Below are 15,145 nucleotides of genomic sequence, written 5' to 3' on the forward strand. Positions count from 1 at the left end.
CACCTCCATCCAGCAGAAGCCGGGCCAAGGGCCAGGAGGAAGGGCAGAAGCACAAGGAGACCTGGAAGAGGACGAAGGGAAAAGCTGTGGAGGACACTCAGTTTGTTTTTGACTTTGGTTTATTTAAAAAACAAAAAGCAAAAAAAAAAAACAACTTTATATACAAAGTCAAACTGAAACCACGGGTTATGGAAAGAGGCGAGACGCATGGGGAACAGGGAAAAAGGCTGGGCCAGAGCCAATACCACATTCTGAACACCGGGAGCCAGGGAGCTGAAGTGCTGGTTTCTTCTGGCAAGTCCGGGGTGGCTGCAACAGCGCGCACTGGCAGACAGCCCGAGCGCGAGGCTCGCTGGCACAGACTCCATTCCTCCAAAGGCCACAGGAAACGCGTCCCAGAACCTGCTCCTGTGACCTAGCAGGATTTGTGCCATCTGGAGGAAGGCCTCTTACCCCAGCCAGATTCCACGTCTGTTTCTTCATTTATTGGCATCAGACCTTAGGACAGTCGAAAGCCTTTTCCTCCCCTGTCTTACTCTAATCTGGAAGAGGACAGGAGAAAGCACAAGACTAAAGGGCCCAGGAGAAACCCCAAGGTAGAGGGCAAAATGACATTCAAGGGGTGCAGATGTTGGATTTAGTTGTAAGTGGAACCGGCTCCTCAACTCGTCCGTCCCACACAGCACAGGCAACCCCGCCCCGAGCTCCCTGCACAGACTGAGCACAGGGTTCAGCGCCCGCCTTCGGCTCCCAGGTCCTGCTCCAGCTTCCTTCTGGAACCAAAGGGCTCTAACTTCAGCAGGCTCCATCGCTGACCTCGCAGGACGGCAGCTCCTGCGCCAGGCCCCTCAGTTGCTAGGTGCTGGTTCCTCTTTCTCTACCCAGCTGTCAGCCTGTTCGAAACAGATGGCACAAGAATTAGGACCCAAGGAGGAAAGACTACTACGCGCTGCCTCCTGGGTGCAAGGAGCTGACTGATGGACTCCCTAAGAAACCAGCAGCTGGGGGAGGAGGCAAGGTGGACCTGCCATTACCCTGACCAAGCCCCCCGATTCCGCACCAGCTCTCCCGCGGCTCACCTTTTCAACCATTCGCTGCATCTCCAGCTGCAGGGGGGTCAGGCGCCTCCGAAAGTCATGCAGCAGCCGCTGAAGCTGGTTCTTCTGTCGCTCAGCCGTGCGGGCCATGTCCTCAGCCTCGGCCAGCCGGGTGCGCAGCTCCTGCATGTCTGCTGCCAGTGTCTTGTTCGTTACTTCAGTGGCTGAGAAGCGGTGATGGCTCTCCTCTGGTGGGAACACACCAGAAAGACTGTTGCTAAGTTAAGGGCCGGGGTACTGGGCAAGAGGCCTGAAGCCTGAGAAACAGGGCTCCTTCTAGGGCTCCGTGGGCATTGCCTGCACAGCCCATCACCACAGGCCCCCACAGCACAGACCACTCACCCAGCTTCAGTTCCAGTGTATGAATCTTGTTCTCCAAGTAGAGCCGTCCGCTGTCCTGCTGCTCTGCTCGGAGCAGCAGGTTCCCCACATTGATCAGGCTGCCGTTGTGGGACACCAGGCCTTTGTGTTCTGTGGGGGCAGCTCCTGGCTTTGCACTTTTCCCAGAAGGAGGTAGCAGGTCCAGGTTTCCTAGTGGGGCCGTGAAAAGGAGGTAAGGGCCAGGTCTCAGGAGGAGGAGACAGCTGCCCTGCCTGTCCTGCATGGAAGGCCACACAGCACTGGTACGCACCGAAGAGCGCTTCCTCGGGAAGCCCGCTGTCCGGGCCCTCCGCACGGCTGTACTGCAGGCTGCGGTACTGGCAAATGTTCTGGGTCACCACCCTGCTGACCAGCTGCTTGGCCTACAGCAAACACACACCCAAGATTCCCTCTGATGAGCAGGTGTGAGCCCGTGCCCCCAGGTGTGTGAGTGCCCCGAAAGAACTAGATGCGTGCTGTGCACACTACAGTAGGCGAGGCCCCCAGAAAGGACCAAAGGGCTGCAGGGGAAGGCACCTGTTCCGCACTGAGCCGGAGCCCAAGGGTAAGCAGAATCCTCTCCAAGTCTCGCCGGTGCAAGTAGCCACACCAGTTGGCATCGAAGAAGACAAATGCGAGAAGACAGTCCAAAGGGAGCACGGCAGAGGGGTCCAGCTCCTTGGGCTGCAAGAGAAACAAGGGAGAATACGGTTACGAGTGGTCCTCTCAGCGGCCAAGTCACCCAGGACACAGCCCATGTAAACCGAGTGGGTTGGCTAACGTGACCACACCCAGGCGCACCTTCCCATCGGAGACCTGACCCGAAGCCAGCGAGCAAAGGCCTGTCTCTGGCCCGTGGGGCTCCGGGGCTGTCACACACAGAGGAGCCTAGTGTGCTCCCAGACTGGGTGCCCCACCTGGATTCAGCCCAGGAGAGACACTGAAATGTCTCCTGGACCCCACGGAAGTGCCGTTCCATGAGCCAAGAACTACGTTTTGTCTTTTGTCAATCAACAGACACTGAAGTCATTTGGCAGAAGTATCCAAGGACTGACGCAGGCCTTCCTGAGTGTCATGCCACCGAGGCCGGAGGGGCAGAACAGAGGTCTCACCATGTCCTGAAGGGAAGAGAACTCCATCTCTGACTGGTTGGAGGCCACAGACCGGACCTCGGAATCCTCCAGCTTGGTTCCTGCTATAGAAAAGCCCAAGATGAGCAAGGAGCTGGGGCCACGTGGCCGGACAGGCTCCAGTCCTAACCGGAGAGCTGGGGCCAGAGTCAGGACGCCGCCGGCTGGCACCCACGCCCCCCACCCCACCCAGCAGCACCTACCAAACTCCTCCTCGCCATCGTCCCTCAGCAGCAGCAGCTCCGGGTCAAGGGCCATCTCACAGAGGTCCTCAGACGCCTCCCCCCGGGGCTTCTCCTCCTCCTCTCCCCCAGATGATGGGGGTTTCGGCAAAAGCCCATCCTCCTTCTATGGGAAACAGACCAAGAGGAGGAGGACTGTCACCTGCGGTAACTAACGATGACAACAGCTAACAATGAGCATTGGCTAGAGGTGGGCCCTGCGCAGGGCCTGCATGCGCCGTCTTGTGGGACGCATTACATGGGCTTCAGGGCAGCCCAGGGTGCTCTTCCTACACCTGGGATTCTGCTCAGGAGTCTACCCGAGGGAATTCGAGGGAATTCAGTCAGGCAAGAAGCAGCCCCACGTGCTTTCGACGGGGTTAAGAAAATGCAGTGTTCTGGTCAGCCACACCCCTGCCCTCCGCAGCGCACTCACTCTGAGATCCCCATGCTGCCACACCACCCAACCACACTTCCCTCCCCTCCTCCAGCCGGCCTCCTACCTAGCACAGCACTCACTAGCTGTGTGGCTGTGCAAGGGTGAAGCGCCCCACGCCCGAGCACACACTCAGGTCTCAAGGCACAGCAGCGAGTGAGAGGAGTGCCAAGAGAAGGCCTGTTGGGTGCGCAGGGCCGCGTGACCGCACACGGCCCCAGTGCCCGTGCGGGGCAGGGGTACTCACCGGTGGGAGGTCTGCCTCGGCGGCCGTGCCCTCACTCTGTACCTCATCCTTGGACTCCTTGGCCGCCTCCTCCTTGCCTGTTTCTTCTTCCTTGGCCACCTCCTCCTTCTCAGGTTCAGGTGGGGCCACAACCTTTTCAGGAAGGCTCAGCAGCATTTTATAAATCCTATAGCCAAAGTCCCTCTGCAGCATCTCCAGGAACAGCTCGGCCAACACCATCACCTGGTAAAAGAGGCAGCAGGGGTCCCTGGTGTCCAGAAAAAGGGAGTGTTCCCAGACCCACCATACACCCACATACTCGACGACCCCAACGGTTCCCCAGGCTCCTACACCTACCTCAAAGGAGATCCTTTCTTTTGGCCTCCGGTCCTCCACAATACCGTGGAGGGAGAGGTTTATGCAGCCAGGGTGTGCCATGACAGCAGGCTCTAGAGGGGGCGGAGGCGCCTCTGGGAGGTCAGTGTCCACTTCCTGCTGTGTGGTGACCTCCGGGGTCTCTGCACTCTGCTTGGATGTGTCTGCTGCCTGCTCTGACGCGTCAGCTGCCTGCTCCGTAGGCTCTGTTTTCTGTGACAAAAGCCAGGAGCTGTGACCACCTGGGCTCAGGGACCAGGGCACCTGCTCTCCCCACCTGTTTGGAAGGCTTCACCTTACCACTGGCACCTCCTGGGCCGGGGGCGCTGCCTCGGCAGCTTTTTGCTGACACAGGGCCTCCCACTCTTCCAAAGGGGGCATGACAGTCCAGACGTCTGGCAGATACACCACCACAGTCTGCAGCCGCCTCGGGGGTCCCGGCTGCAGGTACTGGAACTCAGCAAAGCGCCACCTGCACACAGCAAAGAGAAGATCGAAGTAGTGACCCAGGACATTTGTAAGCAAGTGCTTCAGCTTCCAGTCAACATTTAGCACACACTGCAAGCCACACTTTGAAAGTTCAAAAATAAAAGAGACGGAGTTCTCAAGAACGGTAGTCAGTGGGGAGGCACAAGTAAGCAGCCGTTTGCTCCAAGGTACTAAGGCAACAAGGCGTGTCGCGGGTTCCTGGGAGGTCCCTACCTAGCAGGCCTCGAGGGGCCAGCTGCCCTTCAACATGCATATCCCTCGTCATGGACAAGGAGGCCATTTGTGGGGGGCAGGGTGAGTGGGGACTAGGGAGGAGAGGACAGCTAACAGGTCAGAAAGGTGCAAAAGCTTAGCCTGAACAGTCGCCAGCTCAACTCGCCAGCTGTCAGCCTACAGACGAGAGCCCGGGGCAGCCACTCACCACTTCGTGCAGGCGCTCAAGTCAATGCCGGCCTGGGCTTGCGCACAGCGGATGGCAGTGCGGACTAGCACCTGCGGGTCGCCCTTGGGGTCGAGGCCATCCAGGGAAGGAGACCACTCACCCCCCACCAGCACTGCCTCTTCTTCCTTCCGGCCCAGCAAAAACTGAAAAATGAGATCAGGGATAAGAAACAGAAAACCAGCTCCTGGGGCCTCCCACTGGGAGGCAGCCTGCCGCCACTCGGGGATGCAGGTGGCAGGCAGTGAGGAGTCCACATGGCAGTGGGGGTGGCTGCTCCACCTGTGAACGTGACCCAGCCACCCAACTCTCTGACAAGTAAGGGCAGCTCTGAGCAGTGCTGCGCTCCTGGGGAAAGCAGAGGCATGTCAGCTCTGAAACTCCCGTTCACGACGGGAGCCAAGTGGCTGGAAACACGGCAGCGCCTGGACATCTCCGTCAGTGCATCTCGCCTGGGGGCTTCAGCTCTCACCTTGATCTGCTTCAGAGGGTGTTCTGGCGTCTCCCTCGGCTCAGCCATGTCATCCACAAAGAGCATGCAACAGCGATACAGTTCCTCCAGGCCCGGGGAAGAGAGCAGCAGTACCTGGCCAGGGGTGGCAGGAAGGACACGCTCAAGAGCTTCTTCAACCCCTGACAATGGGAGAAAGCGGCAAGCCCCCGACCAACTCACCTTGGAACTGTAGGCGGGGTCACTGTCTGCGGGGAGGGGCTCGGCACCAGCATCTGGAGCTGGCTCCTTCTCAGATGCTACCTGGATACGGCTTGGATGATGGAGGGAAAAGGGCTGGCTCAGAGGGAAGGCCGACAGCCAGCTCAGATGCACAGCCAGAAAATCTGAGGGGACCAGGAGGCTGCGGTAGCGGCGCTGGAGTTCTAGGAAGTCACAGGTGGGGCTGCAGGAAGAAAGCAAGGGGGGCCAGAAAGAGCCAAGACTAAATTACTTTTCAAATGGAACCATAAAAAACTTGAAAAATAAAAGCACCAACTATTTATAATCTGAGAAAGAACTAAGAAAGTTCTGGAAAAGATGGATCAGATCTGACCACCAAAATGGTACGACCTCCAAAACAAAAAAAGCAAACTGGGGAAGAAAACAACATTTGCAATACATGACAGAGAAAAGGGTCACTTTCTTAACATAAAAGGAACCCAAAAATCACTGACCAGAAGTTCACAAGCCTAAGAGAAAAGTGACACCAACAGGCACTTAACAGAAAAAGAAATGAGACTTAAAAGCCCATAAAAATATACTCAATCTCACTCATAATTAAAGAAATGCAAGTTAGAGTATCGCTTTGCACCCACCTGACGGATAAAGATCAAAAAGTCTGACAATGCAGCACTGGCCGAGGCCTGGGAAACAAGCACATCGGCCCCCAAGGTGAGAACGTAACTCTACACGAGCTCCTCAACAGAATGGGCACCATCCGTCAAAGTTTAAAATCAGGCCCTTAGGCCAGCTACTCCTTTTCTAGAAACTTATCTCCATAAAATGCTCGCACCTGTTCACGTAGATGTACGCAGAAGGATGTTTATTACAACAATATTTAGGGTAAGGAAAGACTACACACAGAGAGAAAGTAGGTTAAAGAAATGGTAGTCCATCCATTCAGTGGGACACCATGTAGTTGCTAAAAAGAATGAGCTAAAGCTAATAAATGTTAACATGGAATAAATTCTAAGACATATTAAGTGAAAAAGCAAAGTGCCAAACAGTACGTACAACAGGCCTCCATTTGACACTCGTGTTTAAAAACACACAGTTGTGTGTGTGGCTGTTAGCAGCACGTTCCAACTGGGTGTGACATGGGATCTTATATCTTATGAGGAGAGGGAAGCCCAGTAGATCAATATGGAGAACAAGAGGCCCCATCTGGGCCCAGGGCTTTGGTGGACTTGGCTTTGGGAGTCTGCCTAATACAGCAGCCAGAGCCCTGCGTCTCCTCCACTGCTAGATGGAATGTGGAATCGCTCATCTACCTCTCGGTCAATTAGTTTCTCGTGTGGGAAGTAGGCTTGCAGCCCAGTGTCCTTGTACATGCTGTAGCACTTTAAAAACAATGCAGAGGATCCCGAGAAAACCAGTCCCAGAGTTCCTATGAACTGCAGTTTCTACCTGGATTATAACTGCTATTGGGTATCTGGATTTTGATTGGCAGGCCTCAATTACAGCTTGCCATAAGCATTTCCTGTGATCAAATCAAGTTCTATCAGGGCATCCATGTCAGTGGTGCTCTGCTGACCAAATCTGAGATTTTGAAATTAAAAAATCATCACATTAAAAACAAAGGCCACAAACAAACAAAAGGTCATAAGAACACACACACACAAACTCTCATGCAGACTATCTCATTTACACAAGAAATTGTAACCAGCTGCAAGCCGCACCTGTCCACAGTATAGGGTGTGAGATGGACCCGGTAAGGAGGCAGGTCATGCCTTGGTTTCTTAGCACCCCAAGGCTCGCCACCAGCCCGCTGCTTGCGTTTCTTGGAGTCATAGTCATCGCTGGAGGTTGGTGCATCACCAGAGGGAAGAAACCACACTGTTACTTACAGATTCAACATATCCTGGCCTGAGACAAACAGGAAATGACCTGACTCCCCAACAGTAAAGAATTGGATAAAGAAGCCATGCTAACAGCCATATAACAAGTTGTTAAAAAGATATTAAAATGGAGACTTAAATGCTTTTAATAACAAACCATTTATGTTAAGCCAAAAAAAATAGTGTGTAACACTATAAAGACAGCAGTGCCTCAACTGTGAAAAAAAATGCAAGCTTTATAAGACTAAAATGAAGTAAGATTAATAATGGTGATTGCCTCTAATAAAGCTTATGAATAGTTTTTAATGTTTTCCAAATTTTATAAATTATAGTTAATATAACTTTCGAAATAAGCATAAAAATTTAACAGAATATTTTTTAATTTTTATTTATTGATTTTGGAGAGAGGAAGGAAGAAAGAGAGAGAAGTAACAATTTGTTTCACTTACTGATGCATTCACTGACTGCTTCTTGTATGCGCCCTGACTGGGAATCAAACCTGCAAAGCAACCTTGGCACATCTGGGCAGTACTCTAACCAAGCGAACCACTTTGCCAGAGCTTAACTGACTTTTTTTTTTTGACGAGAGACACATCATGGTACCTTGCTAAAGCTTCTAAAAAGTAAGTTTTATTTAAAAAGACACTTTTCATAATGAACTTTCAGCAGTACACATGAAAGGTATAAAATACTCAAGCCCTGGAAAATTTATCGCAAGGAAGTTAGTTCAAGAGAAGTAAAAAGGAGGCCCTGGCCAGGTAGCTCAGTTGGTTAGAGCACTGTCCTGACACACCAAGGTTGCAGGTTCAATCCCCAGTCAGGGCACTTAAAAGAATCAACCAGTGACTGCATCAATAAGTAGAAAAGCAAATCAATGTTTCTGTCTCTCTCTCTCTCTCTAAAAATCAATGAATTTTAAAAAAGAAAAAAGTTATATACATAGTGGAAGAAATTCAAGAGTAAGAAAACCACATTCATATCCAGTGATGTCTGAATTGATATTATAAATACATAAAATAATCCTGTGGCCATTAAAAATCATGAGAGTTACATAGAAAACATGTTTACGAAGAATGTATAAAAATCACTTGAACCCTAAGATTAAAAGTATTAATGATTAGAAAAGACTATGGGGAAAAAGTGGCAATAAGTAATTTTTCTCTTCAAAATTGTTTTCTAACTGTTCTTAAGACTGGTTACCATCTAAGGGAAGGAGGGCGCGCACACCCGTTTACTCTTTTAACTTTGTAGAGCAGCACGCACGACTGTGTACGTTCTTGTATAAATCATTTATCCCTGCATCACTATTATGGGTGCAGTAAACAGAAACAGTAGAACAGGAAAAACTCTTAGACCACTGTAACATGCCAGACTGATGAAGGGGAAACCCCCATGTGTTATGAGAGAAATAAAATCACCGTTGCTTCTTTGTGCTGGGCTAACTGGATTACACTTACCAGGTCTCTGTTCTTCCCTCTTAGCCCTGCCTGGGCGCCTTCCCTAGTCATTACACCCCAGGAACTAGCTGGTTATATTTAACACAAACTTTCTTTTCTCTCGCCTGGGTAATTTCCCCATTCACTTGCACCTGTCTCCAAAAGCGGCCTTCTACTCCTGCTTCAATGGACCATCAGGGCCTCCACGTTTCTCACAGAAGAGCTGTCCCCAGTCATCTGACACCCTCTTTAGCCTGCCCATGACTGGAGGGGACGCTTCTGTAAACACTGACGCCTCTAGTTAAACTGGACATTCTCCTGACTCCTGTGACTCCAGTGGCCTGTCGGCAGCAGGTACGAGGTGGCAGTACCAGGGGAAGGCTTCTCAGTGACCTCAGCAGGAGGAGACCTGGGTCCCTGCCTCCCAAAGCCTAAAATTCAAAAGCAAACTCGCCTTCCGGCCAAAATGCTAATGTGGCTGCCTCCTTCATGGCCTGCTGCTCTCCCAGAGTGACTTTACTCTCACTGCCCCTCTCCTTCTCGGCAGATGCTCTCTACTGACTGATGGCAAAGTCTGTCCTTCCCTAGAAGCCATGACACTGAAGCTCTGTAGCCAAAGTAATGTAACACCAGCCTGGCACAGGGCTTGACACATCCAGGCCAATCACATGCAACGAACTGTATAGAAAGACTGGACTCGAACTAACTGACAGTAACCAGAGGGGAGGAGGAGGGGGAGGGGATAAGGGAGGGAAGGGCCATCAAGGAACATTCCCCATGTGTCCAAGGGTCCAAAGGACACACGGACAAAGCCAAAGGGGAATAGGATCAAGGGTGGGAGGGAGGGAATGGCTGGACAGGAGGAGGGGGAGTGGGGGATAAAGACAATTGTACTTGAACAATAAAAAAAAAAAAAAAGAGCAGGAGAGAAAGACTGAACTTGAACCTAAAGTGGAAAGTGCCTAGCAGCCATTGATTCCCATCCAGGCCACATCATCCCTGAGCACACTCACTGATTTTGTAATGAAGACTTTAATAAATTCACAGAATATGAATGGTGGAAAGTCTTTGGAAACTGAAGATCAGGAAGATGCACCAGATGAGAAATGTGGGTGTATGCAAAATGTATACCAGGCACTTGTGAATGGAACAGTGTGCTTCAAACTAGTGAAGACACTGTGGAAAACAATTCTAGACAACCAAAGCGTCCCCCTAGTTAGAATTCACAAGTGACCCGTCCAAAGGGAACAAACACTAGCTTCAGCACAGAGACTAGCTACATCACTTTGCCTAAACTTTCTTTTTTCTTTTACGATTTTATTTATTTATTTCTAGACAGGGGGAAGGGAGAGAGAAAGAGAGGGAGAAAAACATCAATGTGTGGTTGCCTCTTGTGTGCCCTCTACTGGGGACCTGGCCTGCAACCCAGGCATGTGCCCTGACTGGGAATCAAACCAGTGACCCATTGGTTTGCAGGCTGGCACTCAATCCACTGAGCCACACCAGAGAGGGCTGCCTAAAACTTTCTGAGTTACTCCATGAGACCTATAAGTGTTCACCTTGGAGCAGTCTCAGCTCTGACCATGTAATAATCTACTGGTACCTGCAATCAGGGGTTCCTGCTCTACAGTTCTCATTTCATAAGGGAGCGAGACCACAGGAGCAATGTTCTGGAGCGATGGAAATTTTTTTTACCTTTATAGAGAGGAGAGGCGGGTAGAAAGGGAGAGAAACACCCATGTATAAGAGCCTCTTGCACACCCACAACTGGGGACCTGGCCTGCAAACCAGATGTGTGCCCTAACTGGGTATCGAACGGGTGACCTCTTGGTTCATAAGCCAGCGCTCAATCCACTGAGCTATACCAGCCAGGGCGGAAATGTTCCACATCTTGAGAGAGGAATTTTCCATTTGTCAAAACTGTCCAGTTAAGATTTGTGCATTTCAACCTGTATAAATTTTACCTTTAAAAAAGTTTTACATTAAAAAAATCATGTACGAGGCAGGGAGTAGACAGAGGCAGAGGCAGAAGATGGCAGATGCAGACACTTGAAGCTGGGTAATGGGTGTATGAGAATTCATCCTTTTCTGTCGACTTTGCTTAGACTTAAAAATTTTCCTCAATAAAAAGTTAACATAGGCCCTGGCTGGTGTGGCTCAGTGGATTGAGCGCCGCCCTGTGAACCAATGGGTCACCAGTTCAATTCCCAGTCAGGGAACATGCCTGGGTTGTGGACCAGGTCGGGCCCCCAGTGGGGGGTGGGTGAGAGGCAAGCACACATTGATGTTTCTCTCCCTTTCTCCTCTCTCTAAAAAATAAATATTTTTTTAAAGTTAAAATAAGACCAACAGATAAAAACAAAATGAGTCTTAAGCCAACTAGTCTGCAGCTTAACTCCTAGGGACATAAACAAAACCCTTTAGGGAGAGAGTAAGGCAGGATGAAGAACACATGAGCCAGAGAGAAGAGGCAGCGTGCTCCCAGCAGTCCCTGTCACTCACAGGTGATACAGGTTGGCCTCGGAGGCCCCAAGGCCCAGACCCACCGTGCCGGCTCCACACAGGACTAAGGAATTATCTCCGTGTCCAAGGTATAGGCCTAGACTTCTGGGTGGGGTGCAACATGCTAACCCCACACTGATGTATACAGTGTATACAAAGAAATGTTTCATACTAACAAATAAAATATTCTATTTGTAGAATTTGTTACTTTTTCCGATAACTGCTATTTCCTTGATAGTCTTGATTTCTAGTATCTCAACTTCAGTGACTAGAAATAAAAGGGAAAAATATGTATTCAGAAAATTTCAAGATTATTTTGAAAGATGAACTACCAAATCCCTGGCAGCTCTGGGCTGAACCAGTTGATAAAGTTCCATTATTTTTATAGACCTCACTATGTGCCTGCTTATTTCAGGGTAAGGGACTAAAGCTAGCTGCAGGGAAGAGAATGTTATGTCAACAAGTGGCAAAGAGAGGGACAGTACTCCTCGAAGCAGATAAGGAAAGGAAAACATTTTTCTGGTTGAACACCCTCTTACCTTCGGCCCTGATCCAATCGGCCATGAGGGCCCCGAGCAGGAAATCTGTTCAGGTGGCTCAGATGAAGTGTATGGGATGTTTGGAAAAGACTCAGAGCTGCAGAGAGAAAATGACTGGTGAATCAAAAACTAAACATGGAACTTCCCTGTCCCTTTCTTTCAGTGCACAGAAATACCCGCTTCTATTCATAGAGCAGCCACCTGACAGTTACGAGTTCATTCATCCATGCAGAGTACCCCATAAAGCCACAACCCAACACCCATGCCACTGGTACTCACGCTTCTGAGGAAAGAGGGGGGGAATTCGGTGAGGCTGGAAGATCAATTGGGGCTGAGCTCCCAGAATCCCTTGCTTCTGGCCCAGAGCTGCCACATGTAGAAGGGGAGGTGCTGGGGACTTCAGTAGGGGCTGCAGGACAGTAACCAGAAAATCAAGACATCCCATGGCTGATGTGCTCACTACCTTGGACAGTTGCAGCCCACCCCATTAATAAAGTACAGCTCTTGCCCAGCTTTCAGAAACAGGGGCTTCCCTCCCCCCCCTTTCCAACACATGTGACAAGGAGAGGTGTATACCTGGTTGGAGAGTGTTTGCACCTTGACAGCATTCCAAGGCACTGCCTGGCCTGGGTTGTATGCAGCCTTCACCAGCACCTTCTCACCCAGCTGGGGCAGCCGGCCCTTCACCACACTGCCAGCACACAAGCCAGGAAGCCCAGTCAGGAGGCCCGACCACGCCCCCCCCTGCCTGCCCTGATGAGCCCTGCCTATCAAGATTTCTCACCCCTTGCATGAAACAGCAAAGCAATAACATTAGAGGAGCCCCAAAGCATGGTGACAGACTGAATCCAGCAAGCATTTTCAAAAGGAGACCAGCCTCAAACCTACCTCAGCTGAAAAAAGACCTCTTCATCCACCACTCCAAAATAGTCGTGCAAGCTGGTAACAATGCCAGTGAAGACCCGCTGCTTCTCCCCACCCTGTAAGAGAAGGTGTCGTTTAAAACAGGGAGCATTTGTCCATGTTCTGCCGTTAGCATCTCATCTCTGTGCAGCCCACTGCCCCAGCTCATTCAGAGAACTGCCTCAAGATTCTAATGGAAAGAAGGCGGGGGACGGCGGGCATTATGCTGATTCTCGCATCACAAGCTGCTTCTAGGATTTCCAGTTCCTTTGTTCCAAGAAGCACCAAGAGATTTCCCTAGAGCCAGCACTTGGCACTCCCCAGTCAGAGGTGCCTAGTCACCTCCATGCTGGCCCAGGGCAGGATTGTCAAGGATGAACACTGTGATGCAAAAATGAAAGTATCAAGCACCCATGCATGCTGGGGCGGTTCTCAAGGCTGGAACTCACTAGTAAGGATGTCCAACCTACCTGAAGGTGCCTGGCATTCTGGGACAGGTCTGTGGCCACAGGGGGGGTGAGCAAACCAGGAGGAGGGCCCAGAAGAGATGTGGAAGCTGTGCCTACGGACAGAGAAGCAATCTCCAGGGACGGCACCTACCATCTTAAGCACTATAGTCAAAGAGAGCAGCGACTTTCAACCTTCTTCACCTCATGGCACACAAATTCATGACTAAAATTCTGCAGCACGTCAAGAAATAAAGTTTTTTTGCTGCTCTAATCAAGGAAATAGGTATAATTTTGATTCATTCACACCAGACGCCTATTGCTATGTTGACTGTTGTCATTGTTTTAATTCGGCAGTCTAAGGGGAAAAGGCAGGTACTGCATGGTTTAAAAATACCTATCATCGCACACCTGGCTGAGAATCACTGACCTAGATGACATGGCAAGCCCAATGGGCAAAGTGGGCCCAAGCAACAACCCTTCACAGGGTTTCGCTGTCGACCTCGAGGCCAGCTCCTGTTTTCCTCAGCGACATCAGCAGCAAACCGCACTCCACCAGGGAAACCCGACAGCCAGATTTTCTCCAGACTAACTCCAGAGCACATGCTGTTTCAGTACGAGCCCCGAGCCCCAGCGAGGAGAAAGGTAACGGTCACCTGAGAAGTTGCGTCCCCCTGGAAGTGGGTTGATCCGCTGGCGCTTAAATTGGGACATTGGGAATGCAGTCCTCTTTCAGAGTCTTGGGGGAAAAAAACCTTCAATCAGGAAAGAAACAAGTTAACAGCTCATAGGGGAATTTTCCATCAACCCCAAAACAGGAACTGAGTATCCTGAGGAGAGTAGGGAGAATGAATGGAGGTGATGAAGGGAGTGTAAAGAGGAGGGAGAACTGAAGCAATCGCACGGCTCCAGCCGGCCCTCACCAGTAACCCAGCTGCGGGGACACAGCCCGGCTACGTGCAAGAAGAGCCAAGTGGAGCTTACACTGCGACTCGCCCCAGGGCACACACAACCAGTCAATGACAAAACTGGGGCTCACACCCAGGTCTCCAGACAATGAGTGCCCCTCTCGCCGCGCCACCGCCGGATGCGTGAGGGGTCCGGAGGCTGGAAGGGGCCCGGAGACATTCATTCATTCCAACACATCCGCCAAACAGCTCTCGCAAGGCCCAGAAAAATGGAGGAGGCTGCCGCCGGAGAGGGGACTGTGAGGGCCTTCTCCCCGGAAGCTGGTCCGTTGTCCCCCGGCCCGTGGCAAGGCAGCCGAGGCGGACGACGAATCCGGCTGTGCGCCCGCCCTGCGGTTCCCGCGCTGCCTGGCCCTTCGCTCCTGCCTCAGCAGCCGCCGGTGCCGAATCGCCAGGGCCGGGGTCAGGCCGCCGTGGGAGGAAGGAGGCGCGGGGTTCCTCCTCCTTCTCCTCCTCCTCCTTCTCCTCCTCCCGCCCGCCTGCCCGCCCGTCCGCCCCCGGGGCCGGGGCCGAGGCCGTTGCCAGGGAGACGGGGCTTGCAGTCCGAAGGGGGGCTCGGCCCCTTCCGCGGCCCGTGCATCGTTGCTGCCCGGCCCCCGCGGCCCCTCGGTTGGCTAGGAGCGACGGGGCAGAAGGGCGGCGGGGGTCCGGCCAACCCACCTGCGGGCCAGGGCCGCGACACCGGGGGGACAAAGACACCCGGAACCACCACTGCCGCTGCTGCCGCCGCCACCGGAAACGCCTCTCCGGAAACGCGACCACTAGTCGGAAGCTGCCACTCTCCCGGATATAGTCCCTCCCCCGCGGCACCGACCTCCCCCTCCCCCACGCCGGCCCGCCGGCCCGCTCCGACCCGGAGCGGAAGTACGCCTTCCCCTTCCGACGCGCGTTCGGAAGCCGCGCCTGGGTGGTGTCCTCGCTTTAGTGTCCCATTAGAAAAATGGGCTTCAGAGAATTGGTTCTTTGTCCAAAGACAGCTAGAGTGCGGCCCCAAACCTGAGGAAGGGCCCAGTCTTGCCTCTTCCGGG

The 15,145-nt window shown here is 52.1% G+C and overlaps 1 protein-coding gene across 5 annotated transcripts; it reads right to left on the reverse strand.

Moving 5' to 3' along the window:
• Positions 1-84: 84 nt before the first annotated feature.
• Positions 85-14,883, reverse strand: CCAR2 (cell cycle and apoptosis regulator 2). 5 transcript variants are annotated; one of them, XM_053668077.1, is made up of 21 exons: positions 14,778-14,883; positions 13,806-13,904; positions 13,174-13,265; positions 12,689-12,780; positions 12,377-12,491; positions 12,080-12,209; positions 11,801-11,897; positions 7,165-7,284; positions 5,447-5,669; positions 5,246-5,359; positions 4,756-4,919; positions 4,146-4,317; positions 3,828-4,058; positions 3,492-3,713; positions 2,791-2,935; positions 2,570-2,649; positions 1,995-2,141; positions 1,729-1,840; positions 1,440-1,628; positions 1,080-1,285; positions 85-893 (listed from the first exon to the last, which is right to left on the reverse strand). In XM_053668077.1, the coding sequence occupies exons 2-21, from the start codon at positions 13,861-13,863 to the stop codon at positions 849-851; spliced, it is 2,754 nt and encodes a 917-aa protein (XP_053524052.1). In that variant the 5' UTR covers positions 13,864-13,904; positions 14,778-14,883; the 3' UTR covers positions 85-848. The 5 variants fall into 5 exon arrangements, with proteins under 5 accessions (XP_053524052.1, XP_053524049.1, XP_037008501.2 ...); XM_053668074.1 differs by having other exon boundaries at positions 2,570-2,652; XM_037152606.2 differs by having other exon boundaries at positions 2,570-2,652; positions 13,806-13,888; positions 14,778-14,879.
• Between the last annotated feature and the right edge of the window lie 262 nt (positions 14,884-15,145).

The sequence above is a fragment of the Artibeus jamaicensis genome, unplaced genomic scaffold (assembly GCF_021234435.1).
Source record: "Artibeus jamaicensis isolate MK-2021 breed Jamaican fruit bat unplaced genomic scaffold, CSHL_Jam_final contig_477, whole genome shotgun sequence".
NCBI classification, from domain to species: domain Eukaryota; kingdom Metazoa; phylum Chordata; class Mammalia; order Chiroptera; family Phyllostomidae; genus Artibeus; species Artibeus jamaicensis.

Coding starts and splice junctions, on each gene's coding strand:
- CCAR2 (XM_053668074.1), bottom strand. CDS start 13,863: ATGTCCCAATTTAAGCGCCAGCGGATCAACCCACTTCCAGGGGGACGC. Junction 5,360..5,446: donor ACCCCGCCTACAGTTCCAAG/GTGAGTTGGTCG, acceptor ACCCCTGGCCAG/GTACTGCTGCTCTCTTCCCC. Junction 2,653..2,790: donor CGATGGCGAGGAGGAGTTTG/GTAGGTGCTGCT, acceptor GCTTTTCTATAG/CAGGAACCAAGCTGGAGGAT.